Source organism: Heterodontus francisci, chromosome 40 (genome assembly GCF_036365525.1).
Source record: "Heterodontus francisci isolate sHetFra1 chromosome 40, sHetFra1.hap1, whole genome shotgun sequence".
NCBI classification, from domain to species: Eukaryota; Metazoa; Chordata; class Chondrichthyes; order Heterodontiformes; family Heterodontidae; genus Heterodontus; species Heterodontus francisci.
This window is the reverse complement of record NC_090410.1, coordinates 6,147,708-6,160,793: the sequence shown is the minus strand read 5'-3', so window position 1 is coordinate 6,160,793 and position 13,086 is coordinate 6,147,708. Positions and strand designations below refer to the sequence as shown.

General features: G+C 42.6%; 1 protein-coding gene across 11 annotated transcripts in view; it reads right to left on the bottom strand.

Moving 5' to 3' along the window:
- The window catches only part of sipa1l3 (signal-induced proliferation-associated 1 like 3), a 224,687-nt gene that overhangs the window by 4,210 nt on the left and 207,391 nt on the right, over positions 1 to 13,086 (bottom strand). For 10 of the 11 annotated variants that reach the window (XM_068018906.1, XM_068018907.1, XM_068018898.1 and 7 more), the window contains 5 exons: positions 11,119 to 11,284; positions 9,930 to 10,137; positions 8,986 to 9,132; positions 4,291 to 4,423; positions 1,748 to 1,829 (listed from right to left, as the gene is read on the bottom strand). In XM_068018906.1, coding sequence (XP_067875007.1) covers positions 1,748 to 1,829; positions 4,291 to 4,423; positions 8,986 to 9,132; positions 9,930 to 10,137; positions 11,119 to 11,284 — 736 coding nt within the window. The remainder of the gene's footprint in view (positions 1 to 1,747; positions 1,830 to 4,290; positions 4,424 to 8,985; positions 9,133 to 9,929; positions 10,138 to 11,118; positions 11,285 to 13,086) is intronic. The other variant, XR_010969801.1, reaches the window with a different exon arrangement.

Below are 13,086 nucleotides of genomic sequence, written 5' to 3'. Positions count from 1 at the left end.
TCACCAAGTGACTGCTTCAGAAATATATATTTTTAAAAAAATCGACTGATGATAGTGCTTCCCCACATCAGAGGGTCTAAAAGCTGTGCCAGAGTATATCAGGGTGAGCATTTCCCATACAGTGAATTACTGAGCTCCACTAGCATCACACAATGGTGTGCAAGTGGCAGGAAGCATACGACAACCTGGAAGATCAGCCTTTGTTGGCTGCACAAATATCCCAGCATCTGGGGAGATACTACAACAGCAACACCCATTTATACCATGGCCTTTAGTGTAAATGAAAAATTAAACATCCCCAAAACGTTTCACAGATAGGCAGGGAAAGGAGAGATTAGGATGGATGACCAAAAGGCTTAATCAAAAGAAATGGCATTTTAAAAGGAGAGAGACAGGTTGGGAGCAAAAGGAGTTAAGGAGAGAATTCTAGAGTGGGACCCAAGAGTCCTGGAACAGGCCCGGGAGAGGTACACACATTCAAAGAGGGGTATTGAATAAAAGGGGACAAAAGATGGATCAATTATCAAATAAAGATAAAATATCCTGTCCAGTGGAGATGATTAAGAGTGAGGAGGTTAAATGGTTAATGGAATGGATTACTAATCCATTGTGCTATGCAGTGGTGGTGCTTCTGTGAATACTACTTGTGAACCTCTTGCGGGCAATTCTCTTTCATACGCACCATCACTGGAATGGAACTGCTTGTGTCTAAGTCCTATTCCCAGGCTTCCTACGCTTTAAGATTTCAACACTGGCTGCATAGTGTTTTCTTTGGATCTTCTGAATATCAAGAGAATACTTCAGGATAAGTTCTTGCAGATGACTGCTGTTTGGAAAACATTCCCATGTCCCACAGATGGAGGTGTTGGAAACACTCCTCAGTTTTCTGATCCTGCTCCAGTTTTACAGCTGCCTCAAGCAATTAGTGAGTGACTCAGTTGAAAAAGTACTCCAAACTCTCCAATCACTTATAGTTTAGGTTACTGAACTGTGCAAATGTGACTGTGTCCTTCACAGCAATGCCTATAGATGGCCATGCATCTAAGACACAGAACAATTAAAGTTTACAGCATGGAATAAGGCCATTCAGCCCATCACATCAGCTCTTTGCTAGAGCAATCCAAAAAGCTGATCTCACTGCCCTGACTCTCTCCCCTACAGTTGCCTTCTGCTTGCAAAGTTTATTGACTCTTCCCCTAAAGGGTACAATGATCTCTGCCTCAACTGCCCTGACAAAGCTGTCCATTCTCTAACAGCTCTCTGCCCAGAGAGGCTTCTCCTAATCCCTCTGACAATTTTAAATTGATAATTCCAAAACCAGAAGAATCAAGTCTTCCTAATCACCCTATCAAACCCTTCATCGTTAACAAGTATCTATTAAGTCACCTTCTTTGCTTCTGTCGAAATAGGGTTTGTTTCAAATCCTCTTGATAATTACTCATCGCCGGTATAAGCACAAGGTCACTGTCAAAAGTGAGCATCATTTCACTTGTTTATTAGATTGCAAAGAAAGAAAATCCAACATTTAGGAAAGGAACCCTGTAGTCTTTAGAAAGTCCAGCCTAGGCACCTGCCTCACACTAATATGGTTAATTCTTAACTGCCCTCTAAGGTGGCCTAGGAAGGCACTCAGCTGTACCACCACCTTCTGAAGGGCAACTAGAGATGGGTAATAAATGCTGCCCTTGTCAGTGATGCCCACGTCCCAAGAATGAATCAAAGAAAATATGCTGCAGCTGCATCTCACCTTCAGCAGATCATCCTGAAGCTGCTTCAATTGGATCTCAAGCTGGAAGACTTTCCCCGTCAGGGCCAGTGCTGGCTCATCGCTGCAACAGAGGATACACTCATTAAATTTAGAACAACGTGTTAACCTTGGCTCAGTGAGTAGCTCTCCTACCATTCCAATCAGGAGGTTGTGTGTTCAAGTCCCACTCCAAAGCACAAAATCCAGCTTACCTCCAACACTGGAGGGAGTGCCGCACTGTCAGAGGTAGCATCTTTTGGATGAGATGTTAAACGGAGACCTCATCTGCCCTCTCAGGTGGATGTAAAATATCCCATGGCATTATTTCAAAAGACAAGCAGGGGAGCTCTCCGTGTCTTGGCCAATATTTATCCCTCAACCAAAATTACCAAAACAGGTGATCTGTTCATTATCACATTGCTGTTTGTGGGTGATTCCTGTGTGCAAATTGGCTGCTGTGTTTCAGTGACAGTGAAGGTGAACACTCCCTTGCTACTTGGGATTACACCAGCAGATGTTACTTATGCAATAAACACAACTGTCATGGAGAAGGTTTTTTCCCCCCAAAAAACGGTCCTGTTTTCCAAGTGAAAATTTTTTAAGATACTTCGCAAGGCTCAGTTTGTAGGTGGTAGTGAGTAAGGAGCGGAGCCATTTGGATCAGGAGTGCAAATCACTAGTCTGTGTTCACATGTTTGAAATGCTGTTAACATTAGCTTAGGAAGGGATAGGAAACAAAGAGGCCAGGCAGGATTCCCACTCTTGATTGGTGGAAGGTTTGGCCACATGACAGGGCACAGTCTGAATCAGGCTCAGTTCCGACAACACTCCACAGGAGAAAAGCCTGTTGACACTTTCTAAACAAACACTTCTGGACTGGTTTCCATCGCTTCAGGGGGGTCAGAGAGGAATTTTTCAGAGTTCCCCCCCCCCACCCCCCAATTAGCCTAATTTTTTTTATTTATCCTCTTTCAGAACATTACATGGCTGTGGAGAGGGGAAGGCTGTGGAGATGATGATACTCCAGCCACCAGGGTTTGCGGGGCTGGCTTGTTGGACCAGCTGGTGCTTTCCTGCCCATCCGTATGACTCATTTTTAGATTCACAAGTGAAAGATGGTAACTTTGATGATATAAGGATTGGAGTCAGCCTCTGTGGAATTGGATGGCAGCATGAATTGCCCTCAGAGATGGGATCAAAGGCAGAGGAAAATACAGACTTTCCACCCCAACCACAATCCCACATGAATCCCAACCACAGCATGCCAAAGCTGCTAGCTGGAACTTACCAACTCTCCTTACTTGGCTCTTAAGCTAACAATTCTACCCTTAAATAACATAATGCTTATTAGAATTTGAATAGAACGTGCTCATAGCAGCATTGACTCATTTGTGTTTGATAGATGGATTCTATTCATTAATCCTTTTCATTTAAAACAAACATTTTACAACCAAGCGGAAATTTTTAATTAAAATAGAAGAATAAATCTGTAACTGACAGTGAAGCTAAGTGCCAATTGTAGAGGAAATTCTGCAACCAGTCTTTATCCGACTGAAAAGTGACCAGTGGAAGAGTTAAAAACAACTATTTCATTGACTGATATACAAGTTCTGCAACTGCACACGACACCAGCTCTGAATCTCCTTCTCTGAATTACTTACTGCACTTTCACTCCCAATAATTCAGTAACTCAAAATCGATCATGCAGGATAAGTCAATGCGCTAGCATGAAGGGTTCAGAACTAGAAACGTTAGTCCACCTTAGACAACAACAAACATTTCTCCGTCAGATGTTAAACGTGGGCTGTATTCTCTCTTTTTATTTCAGATTTTCAGTTTTCTTACAGAGCCTGGCACCACTTCCCGTACAATCGGTTTACAACAACAATAACAATTTGTATTTATTTAACAACTCTAATGTAATATAACGTCCCAAGGTGCTTCTCAGGAGCATCATCAAACGAAATATGACACCGAGCCACATAAGATATTAGGGCAGATGATCAAAAGCTGGGCCAAAGAGGTAGGTTTTAAGGAGTGTCTTAAAGGAGGAAAGCGAGGTGGAAAGGCAGAGAGATTTTGGGAGAGGATTTCAAAGCTTAGGGCCCAGACAACTGAAGGCATGGCTGCCAATGACAGAGCGATGAAAATACTGGAGGGAGATGCTGATGAGACCAGAATTGGAGGAGTGCAGATAACTCAGAGGGTTGTGTGGCTGGAGGAGATTACAGAGATAGGGAGAGGTGAGGCCATGGAGGGATTTGAACACAAGGATGAGAATTTTAAATACAAGTTAATTAAAATTACAGGTCTGGTGAGAAATTGATCTCATCACCTCAAAAATGGAGTGAAGAAACATGGCAGGAATGAAAGCAGGTATGAATTTTTTTTTTGCATGATGTGAAAGAGTGAGGGACAACAAATACAGAACAGGAGAAATAATGTGCTCCTGTCACACCTTGATGTCAAGTGAACTTGATGCAATGGTTGCAAAAACAAGAGTCAAAAGTACTGGGAAATCACAAAAATAAAAAAGCAGTCACCTTAAAATATGTGGTATTCGGGGCGAGGACTGCCGCTCCAAGGTATTGTGGGTATGTATAGGGGTATAGGCTGGTCCAACCTCTGATCCCACAGAGGTATCGTTCAATGAGAAAAGGGAAACAGCTCTCTGGACTGAAAAAAAAAAACGAAACAGAATTATCATTGGCAAATCCTACTGGGAGAACCTCATGTTCCCTGCTCACTATCCAGATCGTCAGTCTTGGTTCAGCGCGTAGCACTCCTGCCTTAGTCAGAAACCACGGGTTCAAATCTTACTGCAGGGCCTTGGGCACATAATCTAGGTCGACACACCCCGTGCAGCATTGAGGGAGTGCTGTAGTCAGAGCTGTCGTCTTTTGGATGAGGCATCAAGCCAAGTCTGCCCTCTCAGCTGGAAGAAAAATTTCTCATGGCACTAATCAAAGGGTAGGGATGTTCTCCTGGTGTCCTGACCAACATTTATCCCTCAACCAATATTCCAACAGATTTCTTGGTGACTTATCTCACTGTTTGCGGGACCTTGCTGTGTACAGATTGACAGCCATATTTGCCTACATTGTAACAGTGACTACATTTCAAAAGCATTCCAACAACAGCTTGCATTAATACAGCACCCTTAACGTAATAAAATGTTCCAATGTGCTTCACAGGAGCGTTAAACAAAATTTGACACCGAGCCAAGTGAGATATTATGGTAGATGGTCAAAAGCTTGGTTGAAGAGGTAGGTTTTAAGAGTATTAAAAGGAGGGAATTCCTTAAGGCCTAAGCAACTGAAGACACAGCTGCCAATGGTGGAGCAATTAAAACTGGGGGATGCTCAAGAGGCCATATATAGGAGTGCAGATATTTCGAGGGATGTAGGAGATGACAGAGATAGGTAGGGGCCAGGCCATGGAGGGGAGAGGGGTGAATGGGTTTTGGTGCGAGTTTGGGCACGGGCAGCAGAGTTTTGGATGAACTGTGGAGCATAGATATTTTGGAGGATTTTACATTTACATAAAGGGTGTTGGACTTTGATTGACCTTTTCAGTGTAGATAGAATTTTCTGAATGTCTGTCTGCTTCGCTGCTCCAAGTATTTTGTGACCAACTCTACACAGCCCATAACTACAAGAAGCTAGAATGTTCGAGGAAGCATCTGGCAACTGATTACGGGTTTTCAGTGACATGAGGACTGCACAAATTTATTAGACACAGCTGCTCCATAATGCATTGCCAGACATAGAGCGGTGACAATTTAAGAGCACTTCCCCATGGGAACAATCAAGTGAATAGTAACAATCATCCTTGGTCAAATCCATATTATGAGGGAGGGGGTGAAAATTGATAACACTGTATGAAGAAAGACCATATAGGGTATTACCGTGAACAAAGTTTTAGCTCATTTTATTTCCCTTTATCTACTGGAATAAACTGTCAAGTAAAAACATTCCCCATTGCAGGCAGAAAGGTAACCAGTGCCAGATTAAACATTTTATTTTTAAATTAAGTTAATCCTGTTAAGTTTTTGACAGAATAAAACCACATCAACACGGAGATTGTACATTCCTCCCCACACCCTTCCATCATTTACAAATGACTATTATTCTTTCAATGATAATGGAATGTAATTCCTATGGAATATTATCAGGCAGTTCATTCCAAATCCTAACCACTTGTTGCATAAAAATGGTTTTACCTCATGCGTCGCTGGTTCTTTTGTCAATCACCTTACATCTGGGCCCTCTGGTTATTGACCCTTCAGCCATTGGTAACAGCTTCCCTTTATTTACTCTATCTAAACCCTTCATGATTTTGAAGACCTCTATTAAATTTTCTCTTAGCCACTGCCCTAAAGGAGAACAACCCTAGCTTCTCCAGTCTAGCTACAACACTGTAAACTCCTCAACCCTGGAACCATTCTAGTTAAAAAAAAGTCAAAGTAATGCCAGTTGGAACCAACAAATTGAAACATGCACTTGAAATAGGAACCTCCATCAATCAAGATTGAAAGGATTAGGAGGGGGTAATGGACCATTGAAGTATCCAGTTAAGTAACACTCCTATTAATATGGCTAAATACGTACTGCTATGCACCTCTTCGGGCTGTAAGCTCGAAGACTTTCAGAACTGAAACTGTTTCAATGAAAGAACTGTGAGGGGAGAGCTGATCCAACTCTATAAAATGCTGGGAGGAATGGCTGATGTGCGTTTGTTCAGCTGAGCTGGAGGACCCAAGTTAAAAGGTCTCAAAGTAAGCACTGAGTTATAGTAAATTCCTCCTCTTCCCACTCCATAGTAGAGGTCACTTGAAACACTTGTTTTTATATAAAAAAAGACTATGTTGAGCATTTGATTAGGATAGTGTAGAGAAAGATTTTAGGATATGTGCAGAGAGATAAATTAAAAGCTGTGGGACGTGATTGTTCTGGAGATAATTGCAATGGGTTAATGCTGTACCAAGAAAAACAACTGATCTACAATGAGAGACATGGGGGTGGGTGGGGGGTTGTGGGAGAAAGAGAGATAGGTAATCAGGAGTTTTGCTTGTGTTCCTGCATCAGTAATGAAGCCCCTCCACCTCACCAACCCACTCCTATTCCCTCTCAAACCAGTCCCTAAAGTATCATGCCAGGCTCACTTGGGTCTGCCAGTTCAGCTGATCTTGACAGAGATGCACAAGAGCAAATCGCTGATATAGTTCTTTAGATAAAATTATGCTCGCATTTAAAGTAACCTCAGGAAGTTAAATAAATCACACTGTCGCTTTAAGATACAGAGGTGACTATGTCTATAGAAGTAATGGATATGTGAATAGAAGTAATGGATACACAGAACACTTCCAACATACTGCGTTCAATATCAGCCCTACTTCTCATTTAAAGTCTTTAAGGTAACAATTATCCTAAAACAAATCTCCCTCTATTACTGGAGGAAGTGGTGATGCAGAAAGTAAAAGCCTCATTTTGTAAAGTGCTGCATTTTCCAGCAATTTTGGGCTTTGATTAAATCTATTTATTCTGCTGGCAAAGTCTGTTGCTTAATCCGCCTACCAATCTCGAGCTCCTTTCATTATGGATCGGGCATCGAGTTACTCCTGTAGATAATGTTTGCCGTTATTGTTCTTCCAAGTGCTGCTGAAAATCAATCCTTCAGCACAACTGACATCAGTCTGTGCCAAATGATATCAAACAATGCAGAGAGCCACCTCAGCGCCAATCCGGTGGGTTTTACCGCTGGTGACTTGCCGGCGGGATAAATCCAGATTTCATTTCGCACAGCCTCAAACCCCAGGATATTCAGCTCAGAGGAGTTGATGTGATACCACTATAGGGTTGTATTGTATTAAGCACTCTCTGACTAGTTTCAGGTGACGCTCTCCCAGAGGTTTCAAGTTATCCCTTGCTGAACTGCTCCCCCATCTCACAATAGTGATATTATTCTAGACTCCTCTTCACACAGACACAGGTTTCCAAGGAAGCACTGTCTTTGTGTGTGTGTTTTTATTGTGCATTTGTAAACACATTAACTAGGAATAAAACAAGGGTCTACAGAAAAAGAGATTTAACCTTATGATGCTTGAATGTATACTGCACTGGATTTCCCAACAGGCTGGAAGCATTTAGAACACTGGAAGTTTCTTGGAATTAGCCATTAAACAGAAGCTACTGATGATATGAATGAATGGTAATCCACATCAAGGGGACAGGTGGCGCCAGAACATTTATGTTTTGCCAGCTGATGTGAGAGTGGATTCAAGTCTGAAAATTTAAAAGCCATCCAATATTAACATATTGGAGTTGGTCAGCATTCTGGGGATTGAAAATGGTACCAAATTAGGGGGCCAATTTGGTGCCATGAGGAACTGGACTGGGACTGGCCAAACTCACTTCACACAGGGTCGTTCAAACCAAAAGAAACTTTCATTCCAACAGCCTGAGCTAGATTTGTACCCGGCTTCTAGAGGTAAAAGGAGTCCAAGCCTCATTTTTACCCAACGAGTCGTTAGGAGTTGGAATGCAGTGCCTGATAGGGAGGATGGTGTAAACAGATTCAATAGTAGCCTTCAAAAGAAAATTGGATAAATACTTGAAGGAGAAAAAAAAAATACAGGGATATGGGGAGAGACTGGGGAGTGGGACTAACTGAATTGTTCTTTGAAAGAGCTGGCACAGACACGATGGGTTGAATGGCCTCCTTCTGTGCTGTACTATTCTACAGTTCTATGACACTACATTTTAGTGCCATCAGGTTATCTGCAATAGCGGTTTACATGAAAATACATTATATAATATGTGTAATGTAGCAGTTGAGCCAAGTGAGCCCTTAAATGTCACTTAATCTTCTGTCCTGACATTAGCAGATTGGTTTTAATACAGATATAAACCAGGATTTTACTGCAGGGTACTTAAGGGCAATTTCATTGTGGATGTGCTTCTGCAGTGGAGCCTCACTTGACAGGAGCTATAGTCAGAAAACTGTGGCATAATGGCCTAATTCTCTGACATCTATCGAAGTTCTGCTCCACATGACTGAATCTGCTTTACAGTATTTTCAGGGCCCACCTAAATAGATGACTAGACTGGAATTAAAAAAATTCAAAATGTTTGAACAAAGAACATACATTTTAGATGCTGGAAATGGCAGACAGGTTTTCTGAATTCCTGGTGTGAAACTTTTTAAACAAAATTTTGAGCTTTTAGATTGAATCCTACCTTCATATGCTTTGGCAACATTGACCAGACTGGACCACTCCAGCTCCGACTCCGTGTCCGGCAGAGGCATCAGTCCCGGATCATTACGACGCACAGGTACTCGGTCACGCACATCAGACAAAGACAACTCTGAGGCAGACATGTTAGCTGAGCAGCAGAGACACAAAACATGATTAATTGCCAGAGTTTGAGGAGGAGATCCCACTAGACTGTGAAACACAACTATCATAAAGTATGTTTTTTTTTAAAGAAAGTAAAAGGGGTTACACTTTCAGTAACAAAGCTTTTTCAACATTTCTTTGCGTACGTGGTGAGAAAGAGGCAGAGAATGAGTAGAAGCATTGCTCGAGAACAGAGGCCACATTACATCAGTGTGTTAACAACCAAGGAGGGATTAAAAAACTCAGCCTGAAAGACAGAGAACATATGTGGGCCTGAGTTTACACACCACCTTAAGTATCAAGGAGTGTCAAGGATTACGTGGATCTCATCAATCCAGTTCATTCTTTTTTCTCGCTCTCCTCCACTCCAAAACAACCAACCCCACTGTGAACATAAATGCATGAGGAAACAGCAATGCAATTCATTTGAGGGGTGAAATGCAGTAATACATTTCAGATGACGAACTGCATTCCCGACCTGTTAAGAGCCCAGGGCCGAAGGTCATCACTAAGGGACTGTACAGGCCGTGATGAACCCTCCCACTAACAAGTGAAGGCAATACACCTGTGTTAGTTAACGCTGTGCAAATGTCTCAAGTGGAGATGATGAATTGGGGAAAGGAGAGAACATAAGAGAATAAAGTGCAATGTGCTACATGCTTACAATTTTTAAAAACATACAAATAGAATAAGGATAGGAGCTAAAATTCTAACTTTACAACTAGAAAGATCATCAGAAAATAGATGAGCAGGTATGACTGCCTGCATATTCTATATTCTTACATTTCTTTTCAAGACTTATTGCTCCTGGAGGCTGGGTTAGTCTGCGAGTGGGCAGTGTTTGGGAAGGGTATGTGCTGGTGAAGATCACATCATTTGGCAGTGCCTGGTCAAGAGCTGCAATCTGGGAATTGGAGAAACTGGATTCCCTCCGCCCACTACAAATGCTTTCATCGGAGAGTGTCCTCTGCAGGGTCTTTCTTGAGGAATGCTGGAGAAAAATAAAAGGTAAAAGGTTTCACAAACGCTGTAACGCTCGTGCTCAGAGAGTACCCCACTACTTCGCAGGTCATGGAGGAGGATTCCTGATCACCAACTGTGAACAAACTTCCTGGACCACACTACTTCCAACATGTCAGTGCCGCCAGGATGCCTGCCCTTAACTTTGGGAATTGGCACATGTTCTCTAGGATCCTTAGGATCAGTCAGGAAACTTTTACTGAACAGACTCCCGTATTCTCCCTGTGTTGCACACTTTCCCCATCAAATTACACAATCTAGAGTTGCATTCCCTGGAAGTTAGATGGTTCAGGGGTGATTTGATTGAAGTTTATAAGATATTAAGGGTAGAGAGACAGAACTATTCCTGCTGGTTGGAAAATCTAGGATTAGAGGAGATAATCCATAAATTAGAGCCAGACCTTTCAGGAGTGAAGTTAGGAAACATTTCGACGCACAAAGGGTGATAGAAGTGTGGTTATGTCTTCCACAAAACAGCAGTTGATATTAGGTCAATTGTTAATTTTAAATCTGACATTGATAGATTTTTGTTAATTAAGGTATTAAGGAATATGGGGCAAAGGCGGGGATATGGAGTTAGGTCACAGATCAGCCATAATCTCATTGAACTGAATGACAGTCTGAAGGGCTGCTCCTAAAGTTCAGATGTGCCAATCTAGTCAGAAGCATGGATTGGCTCATATGTTGGATAGCCTTTGACTGTTACATCCCTACAAATGAACGGCAGAGTTTGTGAGGGGGCTGCAACATGAACCCATGTCCCACCACTTCAGGTCACAGCAAAGAGGTGCTGAAAGTGCCGAGCTACTTCACTCTCCAACCGGTTTTCTTTCATTCTTCCAGAGCAAACACCCATAAATTCCCAGCTTACATTTCTGTATCGCACTGGCAACAGGCAAACTCTAATTCCAGCACCCACCCACCCACCCCTACTGTCTAAGGTAGAACGTACAAGCATTTCTTTATCTTGCTCCGGCAGAGGGCTGTCCAGCAAAATGAGCTTTTTTAAATCTTCTTCAAGGGTCGATTTGTGGGTTCTGCGTGGCGATCGGAGATCTCTGAGGGATGCTCGCAACCTGGGCTGCCCGAAAACATTTGTAGAGGCAACACTGGAATTTCTGGGGGAGAAAACAGAATGCAGAGTTTAAGAGACGATAAATAATAAATACTGTGTGGGAGATATTGCAACTGCCACTGGATTACATACACTTCACCGTCTTTTAATACTCACAAAGAATGGGTCAAAAATACAGTGAGATGCGTAATTAACGCAAATTTGTTCCCTCTCTTATGAAGAGGCACAGCTTTCCAAATTGGGATTATTGACTTTGTTGTTTGCCTTTGCCTTTTGGAAGTTGGGACACAGACTCCCCAGGATTAGGCCAACATTGCGTGAGAAGAGGGGAGAAACACACTGCCTTCATTACACTACCACAGATCTGGAAATCGGTTTGTGAAGGGACAAACTCATGCCTCATCACAGGACAAATAAGACAAATTCGAGAACATGAAGCATGGAACCGGAAAAGGCCATTCAGCTGTCAAACCTGCTTCTTCCACAGACCACGCACAACCTGTCCGATCATGGACTCAACATGCTCTTACTTAATCTTCCGAGGAAAGATTCTACAAAATTTCTACCCAATCCCTAAATGTTAGTCAAGTGAAGCTCCAGAATATCTATTCAGCTTTACGTCTGCTATTCAATCCCAGATCAGTTGTTTACTACATATGATTTTTTTTTTAATGGTTCTCCAAAATCACAGGATCCATTATATTCCACAATAATTCATGCCTACACTTACTCCCCAAACTTTCAATACCACTCCTAGTCAGACATTCATGTATTTTCAGGGGATTATACATTTAGAACCAGCTTGGTTCTCAAATCCAGATGACCAGTTACCTCAATGCTCTCTGCTGTTCTTGGCTGACCTAGGAAGAGGAGCCCCTGATTAGCATTTCAACAGGTTGGTCTCCTTCCACCCCACCATGGCGTGAAATTGCGTTTACCCTCCCTCAGTGGCAGCACTTTCACCTTTGAGCCAGAAAGTCATGAGTTCCAATCCCATTCCAGAGACTTCAGCGCAAAATCTAGGCCAATACCCCACTGCATGGCCAGAGGTGCCGTCTTTTGGATGAGATGTTAAATTGATGTTAAATCTGCCCTCTCAGGTGCTGCAAAAGGTCCCGTGAACTATATTAAAGAGGATCAGGAGAGTTCCCCCTGATGCCCTGGCCAATATCACATTACTGCTTGGGGGAGCTTGCTGTGCACAAATTGCCTGCTACATTTCCTACATTACAACAATGACTACACTTCAAGACCTCTTCATTAGCTGCAAAGGGCTTTGGGACATCCTGAGGTCATGAAAGGTGCTATATATAACTGCAAGTCTTTCTTTCTCTATGCAATATTAGCATAGGTTAACAGCTTAGCTAAAATAATGGATATAGGCATTGCAAACAACCCCATGTTTGCACTTGTATGTTATTTACCCCCAAAGACTGATGACGGCATCTGGGGCGGCACAGTGGCGCAGGGGTTAGCATCGCAGCCTCACAGCTCCAGGGACCCGGGTACTGCCTGTGCAGAGTTTGCAAGTTCTCCCTGTGACCGCGTGGGTTTTCACCGGGTGCTCCGGTTTCCTCCCACCGCCAAAGACTTGCAGGTGATAGGTAAATTGCCCATTGTAAATTGCCCCTAGTGTAGGTAGGTGGTAGGGAATATGGGATTACTGTAGGGTTAGTATAAATGGGTGGTTCTTGGTCGGCACAGACTCGGTGGGCCGAACAGCCTGTTTCAGTGCTGTATCTATAAATAAAATAAATAAAGAAATAAACCTTTACCCTGATGGTCAAACTTGAAGGATGCAGAGGGCATTATTTTGAACTCTTTTTCCACTCTCCCATAGTTCTA